Genomic DNA, 10804 nt, shown 5'->3' with positions numbered 1-10804 from the left:
GAGCAATCCAGCGTGGAAATGGAACATGATCAACTCGTACATTGGCACGAAGAAGTTGGACAAGCTGATCAAAGAAGAAGGCCCCATAATCAAGACGTTTGTTGAGATGAAGGGAACAGACAACTTGTTTCTCAAAGGCACTCAGTTGATCACCGCTACGAGATTTGTGACCCACACATTTGCAAAGTGCCCCGGTGAAGAACTTCCATCCCGGAGTCATACATTGACGCAGAATGAGAGCTGGTCGAGCACCAGCCTTCGAGTGAAGATAGCCCAGTTGATGAAAGAGGCGTCGACAACGTTCAATAGTTGGAACTCAGAGAATGGTTCAAAAATTGGTAACATGAGTGCAGTACTGAGGAGATCAGCGGTGAAGAAAACTGAGCGACGGCCACGCCCAATAGTGCCGGAGACGACATTGTTTTCATTATTAACCGTTGCAGTGTAGTAGAACTCACATACTTGTTCAGGAAAGAACTCTGATGGAACCTCACTGATAGTGTATCGAAGTCTGCGGGATACTAAAAATTTGACAAAATCATCAAGTCCAAGACCGCGATGAACATCTGGTATATCAGGGTTGAAAACGACATTTGTGGCTTTGATGTATATGGGAAGAGGACGAGAGTTTGGAGCTGGGACGACTCTTTTTGAAGTGGAGGAGAAAGTAAACAGTGATGCCGCCATTGAAGAGAGTTTGGATTCTAGGGTTTTGAAGAGAGAGAAGGAAGTTTGAATTATGGGAGGAAGGTTTGGGAGAGAGGTGGGAAAAAGTTTAAATATGGGATTAAACAGTTTTTTAAAAAAAGGTAATGATTATCTTTATCGAAAATAACTACGTATCTTAACAAACTGTCAAATCAAAAAATAGCCGTTGGGTAAAAAGAGTCGTTGTACTGAAGAGGAAACGACAATCAGTGTCTGCGGAAGCGCGGAGATCAGTGTCACGAAAAGTTACATGCTGAAAGATAGTATGTCGTGAATTCATGGTACAACTTGCTTGTTTAAGGTTAGCAAGGTGGTTGGTGCGTGTGATAGATATTGGTTTAATTATCTAACCATCGGTATAGAGTGTTGAGTCTTTATCAGTGAGTGGTGCTTCTTACTGAATCATTAGACACTGAGTGAGAAGAAGATGAAGAGAGGATTGTTGCATGTGATATACCTTGGTGTTTTGGTCTAACCATCGACAAAGACTGTTAGACTCTCATCAGCATGTGTTTTGTCACACTGAATCACAGAATCAGTGTAAGATTGGTAAGAAGGGATAGTTGCGTGTGATAGACCTTGGTGTTTTGGTCTAACCATCGGCAAAGACTGTTAGACTCTCATCAGCATGTGTTTTGTCACACTGAATCACAGAATCAGTGTAAGATTGGTAAGAAGGGATAGTTGCGTGTGATAGATCTTGGTGTTTTGTCTAACCATCGGCAAAGAGTTTCAAGTTGTTATTAGTGTATGGTTTAATACAGTGAATCATTCAACTTTAGTTTAGAAGATTTGTAGAAGAGATAGAGATAAGAGATCATATAATGTACTCAGCATGGTAAACATCATCAGCAAAAAAATACATTATTTTATAAGACAATAGCAAACATTAGTAAAACATTTTTTAATCCAGAGTGATCATTCCAAGTTCTCCAATAATGTGAGCAGTAGTTTGAGTATTCAGGGCCTTGGTGAAAATATTAGCTAGTTGATCTGAAGTCTTGACATGTTCTAGAACAACCTTGCCCTTCTCAACATTGTCTCTGATGAAGTGATGTCTGATCTCGATATGCTTTGTCTTTGAGTGCTGAACAGGATTCTGTGTGATCTGAATGGCACTGGTGTTATCACAATATATAGGAGTCTTTGTGAATTTAAGCCCATAGTCTAAAAGTTGATTCTGAATCCATAAGAGTTGAGCACAACATCTCCCAGCTGCAACATACTCAGCTTCTGCAGTGGAGATAGCTACTGAGGTTTGCTTCTTGCTAGACCAACTGATTAGTCGATTTCCAAAGAAATGACATCCACCTGACGTGCTCTTCTTGTCTAAGTTGCATCCTGCATAGTCGGAATCCGTGTATCCAAAGAGTTCAAGTGCTGAGTCACGAGGGTACCACAATGCCAAGTTCTGAGTGCCCTTTAAGTATCGAAAGATGCGTTTAACTGCAATGAGATGAGACTCCTTGGGATTAGCTTGGAATCTTGCACAGAGAACGGTTCCAAACATGATATCAGGGCGACTTGCAATGAGGTAGAGAAGAGATCCAATCATTCGTCGATAAAGAGAGTGATTAACATCAGTGCCGGTGGGATCAGCGTGTAGCTTATCAGTCTTGGACACCGGAGTAGAAGCCAGTTTGCAGTCGCTGAGAGGGTACTTAACAAGCATGTCAGCAATATATTTACTTTGACAAATTGAGATACCTGATTTTTGTTTTTGAACTCAAGACCTAAGAAAAAGGTCATCTTCCCCATCATGCTCATCTCGAACCTTTGAGACATGATCTCAGCGAATTCCTTGCTCAGCTTCTCATTTGGAGAGCCAAAGATGATATCATCGACATAGATTTAAACAAGAATCATTTCTGAGCCTTTGTTTTTGATGAAGAGAGTATTATCAATTGCTCCTCTTTTGTAGCCATTTTCAAGAAGATATGATGTCAGTGTCTCATAGCAGGCCCTAGGAGCTTGCTTCAGTCCATATACAGCTTTATCTAGTCTGTACACATAGTCAGGGTGCTCTTTGTCTTTAAAGCATGGGGGCTGTTTGAGAAATACTTCTTCTTCTAACACACCATGAAGAAATGCTGTTTTGACATCCATTTGGTAGACAATGTAGTTCATGTATGAGGCATATGCGAGAAACAGTCTGATTGCTCCAATGCGGGCAACTGGAGCAAAAGTCTCCCCGTAGTCAATAGATTCAGTTTGAGTGAACCCCTGATCAACAAGTCTTGCTTTGTTGCGAGTAATAATACCATATTTATCAACCTTGTTGCGGTAGACCCAGTGTGTTCCGGTGATGGTCTTTCCTGGTGGTCTGGGAACAAGAGTCCAAACCTTGTGCCTTTCGAACTCGTTTAGCTCGTCTTGCATGGCTTTAATCCAGTCAGCGTCTTGAAGAGCTAAGTGTATCTTGTCAGGTAAGATCATTGAAAAGAAATTAACATACATGCAAAAATTATTAGATACACGAGATCTGGTTCGGACATCATCATGAAGATTCCCAATAATTTGATCAACAGGGTGATCTCGATGTTCAGGAGCTGATTCCAATGGATTTGACACTGAAGTGTTATTACTGAAAGGAACTTCAGTTGCAGGAGAATCTTCAGTCTCAAGGGTTTCATCAGCATCGGACAAATGAGTTGTCGAGCTGACCGCAGTACCTTGATTTACAGAACTTGGGTCTAAAACGACAGGATCAGGAATAATAGCTTCTTTTTCAGTATGAGAAACCTCATCATATGGGCAAGAGAGAAGCTCTTGAAAGATAGAAGAGGAATGAGCTACTTTTTCATTAGTGTATGATTCTTCATCAAACTTTACATGAATGGATTCCTCAATGCACTGCCTGTTCACATGAAAAACACGAAAAGCCTTTGAAATAGATGAATATCCAACAAAAATACCTTTGTCAGCCTTAGGCTCAAATTTTGATCTGGGATCGCGCTGATTGAGAATATAGCAAACACATCCAAACACGTGAAAGAAGGATACGTCTGGCTTTCGACCTTTCAGCATGTCATATGGTGACTTCTTGTGAACCTTGTGAATTAGAGAGCGATTCTGAGTATAACATGTTGTATTAACAGCTTCAGCCCAAAACGACATAGGAAGACCAGCATGTATCATCAAGGTTCTTCCTGTCTCAATTAGTGTTCGATTTCTTCGTTCAGTAACTCCATTTTGTTGAGGTGTGCGAGGAGCTGAAAAGTTCTGCCCAATGCCTTTACAATCATAAAATTCTTCAAGAGTTGAATTCCATAACTCAGTGCCATGATCACTCCTTAGCTGCTTAACTCTGAGACCAGTCAGTGTCTCGTTTTGACGAATCAGGGAGATAATTTCCTATGCAGCATGACTTTTCTTCTTCAAGAAAACCACCCATGTAAATCGAGTAAACTCATCCACAACCACCAGAGTATACTTGTTTCCTCCTAGGGAACGTACATGAATAGGTCCAAACAAGTCCATGTGAAGTAAATGAAGAGGAACGGATATGCTAGAACATGACTTGGGTTTCAAAGATGACTTGGTTTGCTTTCCTTGTTCACACGCTGAGAAAACCTTATCTTTGAGAAATCTGAATTTTGGGAGACCTCTAACCAGATCTTGATTGGATATTTTAGACAGATTCTTAAACTTCAAATGTGAGAACCTTTTGTGCCAAATCCAGCTGAGATTGATTTGAGATTTGGTAAAAAAAACATTGCATCAGTGCCCTGTCACTTGAGAACATGTCGAGAACATATATATCATCTTTTCTGCTTGCTGAGAGTGCAATGTTCTTGTCAGTGTTGATGACTCTTCCCTCCTTCTTTGTAAAATGAACTTCATAATCAGCATCACACAATTGGCTGATTGAGATAAGGTTGTGTTTGAGCCCCTTTACATATGAAACATTCTGAAACACCACATTGTTGCACTTGATGTTCCCATATCCTTTAGTAAACCCCTTTCCATTGTCTCTGTATGTAACTGCAGGACCACTTTTCTTGACATAGTCTTCTAGGAGAGACTTAGATCCTGTCATATGTCTTGAGCAACCACTGTCTAAGTACCAAAGATGCTCTTGACCCTGCAGTGCTGAGAAACTAGTTAGAACACACTGACCCATTGTAAAATGGGTCATTCACAAAGTTATTCGACAATAAATTATAACACTCTTTAGGAAGACAGTTCAAAGAATTTGATTTAAGAGTCCATTTTTCATTTCTAATTTTGATGTTGTCAGCTCTTAAAGATGTTTTATCAAACGTGCATTCACTGATCTTGTGAGAGGTATCACCACATCTGTAACAAACTCTAGTACCAAAGTTTTTCTTGGTGAGTAGATGTCTACATTTAACATATTTGGATTTTTAAGATCCACCAAGTGAGCTTTGAGTCCTTTTGTTTGACATTGAGTCACAAATGAATTTAGTGTCAGATGGATTATGATCAGTGATGGATGAGGAGCTGACATCAGTATCAAATTTGGACTTATTCACGGAATCACTACAATTAGGGTAATGCTTAAGTTGTTCATGAACAACATGAAACACTCCATTTGAGATAGGGAAGGCAATAATATTTTCAGTGAGAGGAGTTGGTCTCACAAGATGTGCAGGGTAAGAGGTAGGATCAATTCCGGTAATTTCAATATTACACTCAGTAACACCATTAGAATTAGTAACACAATATTCATCAATTAGACTCTGATTAATAAAAGTGTTACTGATAAACTTGTTTTTGAAACTATCTTTCAACTCATTCATGGCATAAAATTTAGATTCTTTTTCTTGAGATTTAAAAACCTTTTCAGCTTTAGCAAAATTTCCCCCAAGAATTTTCTCACATGAATGAGGTATTTGAGCAGAAATAACATAATTAGCATTTTTGTGAGATTTAGCCCAAATTTGTAGTACATTTTGTTCTTTGTTCAAGAGATCTTTAACATTATCAATTTCAATAGACAGAGAGGAATTTGATAAACTAGTGACTCTTAGATTTTCCTGAGTAGTATCAATAATGTTATTTTTCAGGGATAGTTCGGTTTTAAGAAAATCAATTTGATTTTGCAAATCCCTTATTATTTGATTCTTCTTAGAATTAAAAACACCCAAATACTCAAACATTTTGATTTTTTCGTTCATTGAATAGGAAACAAAATTTTGAACATGATACATTGAAGGGGAATCAATGTTGTGCTTCCTGGAATTTTCACCTGCATCAGACATATCATCATCAAACGAACTTCTGCTGACTTCACATTCATCAGCATCTTTTATCTTAGCCATCAGACATTTAACTTCATCATCTGATGACTCCTCATCAGTCTTCCATTTTTCTTCTTCAGCGACAAAAACTTTATGTTCCAAGTTCTCTGCTTTCAGCTTTTCAACCAACTTGTTGTACTTCTGCTTCCAGTATTCGTCCGAGCTTTGGGTTCTTTGCTTGCATTCTATTGCAAAATGATCAGTGCTACCACAGTTAAAGCACTGAGCTTTCCCTTTCCTTTCAGTACCATGTTTCTTGTCAGCATCTGATTTTTTTGAAGATTTCCTACTCATCTTCTTCTGAAACTTTGAGAAATTTCGGCCTGATTTCTCAAAAGTCTTCACAATTAAAGCCGCACTAGCAACAACCTTTTCCAAATCATCAGTATTAATTTTAGAAGAATCAGTGTCTGAATGGTTTTCTGTGTCTGACTTGGACTCTTGCCTTTTGTTTGAAAACAGTGCCACTGATGACTCACGTTGAGCATCCTTCATCAGCTCCTTTCTCTGGAGCTTTGATTCCTCATAGTATCGAAGGTTTCCATAAAGACTTTGTAAATCCATTGTGCTGATCTTCTCACTAATCTTCAGCACATCAACATGATTCTCCCAACCTGCACCCAAAGAATCCAAAAACTTCTGCACTAGAAAAGTTCGATGCTTCAACTGATCTAGTCTCCGCAGATCATTAACAAGAGTATTAAACCTGTTAAAGGTTTGAGTCAGGGTTTCACCTTTCTTTGCAAAGAAATGTTCATACCTTCTGTTTAGATCATTTATCTGAGTAGCCTTGACTTCCTCAGTGCCTTCAAAAGATACAGTCAGCGTGTCCATCATTTCTTTTGCTAAGATGCAGTTCTGAACCATCCCAAAGATATTGTATGGCAAGCATAGCTGATTGCAGCCCGAGCATGAACATCGAGACTATTCTTTCTTTTGTCATGTGCTGTCCAGTTTTCTCTAGGTGTTTTCTTCATGACACCGTCAGGAACATTGTTTTTCAAGGGCTGATACATCGGAACATAGAGACCATTGTCGATGATGTCCAACATGTCTTTATCTACAGATTCTAATGCATAGAGAGCTTTGATTTTCCACATAGCAAAATTGGTTTCATCAAATGGAGGAATTTTAGCAGAAGGATGATTTGATGAGTTTAAAGAGGAAGATGATGAAGCCATTTGTTTGATAAGAGAACACTGCTCTGATACCAATTGAGAGGACCTAAGATCAAACAATTTATCAAACAATGACTATCAACAAGAACAACGAAGTTTCACAAAAAAACTTTCACTAAGAATAATAATCTCACAAAGATATTATCGAATGCACAAAGCGGCTATTAGGGTTTGTGAAAGATGATCTCTCACAAACTTGTACAAAAAGACTATATAGAATTAATCTAGGCAATCCCTACAAATCAGGGATATACCAGCTAACTAATAGACGATAACTATGGAAACAAGTTAAGTACTAAATCTGTTACAAAATGTTGAATATAAAACTATACACTGAACAACTGGTATGCTGACGCTGAGTTATGTGCTGACGCTGAGTGACCAGTTTCAAACATCATCATATTATAAGGTTCGACCTTACATGAAGTCGGATAAGAGGCAAGGCTTAAGGTACATAATGAGCTTAAATAGGGGTAAAACCCTAAATATTAGGGTTTCTGACTGTTTGGAGTACGCCCGACGTACTCGAAGATCACCAACAATCAAACTCATCACCACGCGTTGCATACTAGCCTAAGTTCCAAAACACCCCTAACTTTAATTGGTCATAACTCCTTCTTTCTAAGTCCAAATTTGACATTCTTTATATTCACAGAAAGATAAGGAGAACCTCTACACTTCTATCAACTCATCCTAGCCTTAAAACATTCTGAACTAAAATCCAAAATTCCTAAAAGCCCGATCAAACACTTTATCGATATATCCCTTTGGCTCCAAAATACAAACCGAACTCCCGGGTCATCAAATCTACAATGCCCACACCCAAATAGGTCTAAATCTCTCTTACCCAAAGGACCTAAGCCTTATAATAACCGATCTTCAGGTCATAGTTCCAAATTAGGAAACGATTCGGAACAGGGTGTTACAACACTCCCCCACTTAAATTAGATTTCGTCCTTGAAATCACTCCTTACTATCTTCCAGCTACTTCAAACACCTTGGATAATTCCTCCACAACCCAAATACGGACGGAGGAAACAACTCAAGCATACATCAGCATTCCAAAACTACAACTGAACTCAACCTTAGAAGGGCTATGTATGGACAGATCTTACCCCACCAGCGTTCAACCTCGAAGAATAATTACTACTTTTCCCAAAATCCTAAAACCATTTATGACTCCTCGACAGACAGCCCACTCTGAATTACTGCCACTTCAACTCCACTTCGAATTCCATTTGATCATAACACTTCCAACCCTTGGTTATCTTGTAGTTTCTATTGAAAACATAATCATTGACCATTTCTTGCTGCTGAAAACTTTTCACTTGACAGAAGGCTTAGATAATCCTTCGAGTAAAAGACTCATCTATACTACGGTTAGACTTAAACAAGAGCCGCACAATAGGGTTAAATCAATTACCCTGAGATTATTTAACCCATGCACCAAGTGACTTAACATGTTCACTTAGTAACAAGCGAATCCTAACCGGGTCCCAAACACTAGTACCACCTCAGGCTCATCTTGCTGCCCTATAATTAAATTCCAGATGCAATCAATACCTCCCTAGTCTCATACTTACCTACCAATTAACCACTATACCATATTTCCAACCGGTTGCTAAGACTAATAGGCTCACACAGTCGCACCACACGATCTTCCAACGGGGGTCTTATCAGGCATAAGCTATCCTAGCTTGTATGCCATAACAGCTCTAACAACCCTCCGGATACAACTGAACATAAGAAACCATCAAAAATGGTGCAAGAGAATCCACTTTGATATATGTGAATGCTACATGCCCAGTTTACATGAATGGCCTTATACGACCCCTAACCTTCCTTAATTAAATGAATGGTGTGCCCTTCCCACAGACTCACAACCTGCCCTGCCCTGGTCTAATCCCACCTAGAGGAACCAGGGGCCAAACATAGACATACCAAGCCCACACAGCTGATCAAGAACCAAGTGAATGCTATAGGCCACCCCCGTAGTCTTACATCACTACCACACTATCTGTCAATCTAGTGAATGCTATGACCAGCCGCAGTCTTACAACATTCCCATAATATCTGCCAATCTAGTTAAGGATATAGCCATCCTGCAGTCTTACATCATTACTATATACTATCAATCAATCCAACTATAATCGCCTGAGTCGAACCCGTATCTGACTATATCCCCAACCAAGTGTTTTGTGACAACCCGATATTTTTCTCAAGTCAATGTAACATTCAAAAAGTCGAAAATAACGAACTATTTGGAATCAACGAAATTAGCTTCAAAAATGAAATGTTCTAAAATCTTAATTTGGATGCATAAAGTGTTAGATGTCGTGCCAAGGTTTCCAAAAATATAAAAGAACAATCAAATCCGAGTTATAACGAAGAAGTCATGACCAATAGAAAATCCACGACACACCCTGTAAAACACTGCTAAACGTAAAAAGTGAAATTTCAATAAAGTGCATTTTAGCCTTAGGTATCTAAACAAAAGTCGTATATTACGTTAAACCGTGAACATGCATAAAAAGAACGCCCAAAACGGACTTCTTATGAAGAAGTTACGAATTTTCTAAGTTTCGTAACAGCGGTAGACAACTAAAAACTCAAAATAAAGATCGAGCGATTTTTAGCCGACACAACCTAAACGAGAGTTGAAGGTCTCTACAATAGTAGTTCAATGGTAAAAAGACAAATGAAAACGGACGTCGGATAAAGAAGTTATGGATTTTTAACGAAATTATCGTGTCCCGGCCTATTAATTAAAATATAATTAAAAATAAAGTAAAAAATAGCCGACGGAGTCTAAATGAAAGTTGTAGAGTATTTTCTCACCTCCGCGTGGATATAAAGAACATCGAAAACGGAGCTCGTATACGAAAGTTACGCATTTTAGAAGTTCTTGTCATGCATTTCAAAGCCTTATCCGAAGGAGTACGCCCAGCGTACTTCGGAGTACGCCCAACGTACTGAATGGAGGGCCTCGGATCGACCACGTCACTCCAATGCTTCGTCCGAGGATGCGGTCACGCATGACGCATGCGTACGCCCAGCATACTTCGGAGTACGCGCAACGTACGAGGTACGCCCTGCGTACTTTGGTGTATGCCCACCATACGAGGGCAGTGGTCCTCACCTATAAATAGGATGCGAGACTTCCGACTTTCTTTGCCCATTTCTCTCTTATCTCTCACTTTTACTTCCCGTTTAGCATCCCAAGACGACCCCGACACCCCGGTTTCATACTCCAGCCCCGACGAAGGTCCGAAGCCCCGATATTCCCGAGAATCTCGCCACTTTCAGGTCGGAGTGCCGCCCGAGAAAAAGCTCGTTTTCTTCGAATCGTCACACTTTCCAAGTGAGTTCATACCCCTACATTTTCACGTATTTTTCATGTTTTAAGGGGGGCGGAGGGGGGGATACAAGTGAAACACGAGATAAACTCATACTTAAAATACACGTCGTTAGAAATGTTTTTCAAATACTTTATCTAGATTTCTGTTCTGGATGATAATCAACATTTATACTAATGTTACACTTCACATGCAAAGTTGATATTATACAAATTTTATGTTATCAAATGGAACACGCTTATAATAAGTATAATGGGTATAGTTAACGAGTTATTCAATACATCTTTACGTAAACATT

The 10804-nt window shown here is 39.3% G+C and overlaps 1 protein-coding gene across 1 annotated transcript; it reads right to left on the bottom strand.

The window, feature by feature from the left end:
* Nucleotides 1-844: 844 nt before the first annotated feature.
* On the bottom strand, nucleotides 845-2380 carry LOC111911836 (secreted RxLR effector protein 161-like). The gene is made up of 2 exons (XM_023907580.1): nucleotides 1840-2380; nucleotides 845-852 (listed from the first exon to the last, which is right to left on the bottom strand). Exons 1-2 carry the CDS (start codon nucleotides 2378-2380, stop codon nucleotides 845-847), a joined length of 549 nt encoding a protein of 182 aa, XP_023763348.1.
* Between the last annotated feature and the right edge of the window lie 8424 nt (nucleotides 2381-10804).

This window comes from Lactuca sativa, chromosome 8 (assembly GCF_002870075.4).
Source record: "Lactuca sativa cultivar Salinas chromosome 8, Lsat_Salinas_v11, whole genome shotgun sequence".
NCBI lineage: Eukaryota > Viridiplantae > Streptophyta > Magnoliopsida > Asterales > Asteraceae > Lactuca > Lactuca sativa.
Note: the sequence above shows the minus strand (reverse complement) of the source record. Positions and strands in the feature narration are given on the sequence as shown.

Coding starts and splice junctions, on each gene's coding strand:
- LOC111911836 (XM_023907580.1), bottom strand. CDS start 2,380: ATGCTTGTTAAGTACCCTCTCAGCGACTGCAAACTGGCTTCTACTCCG.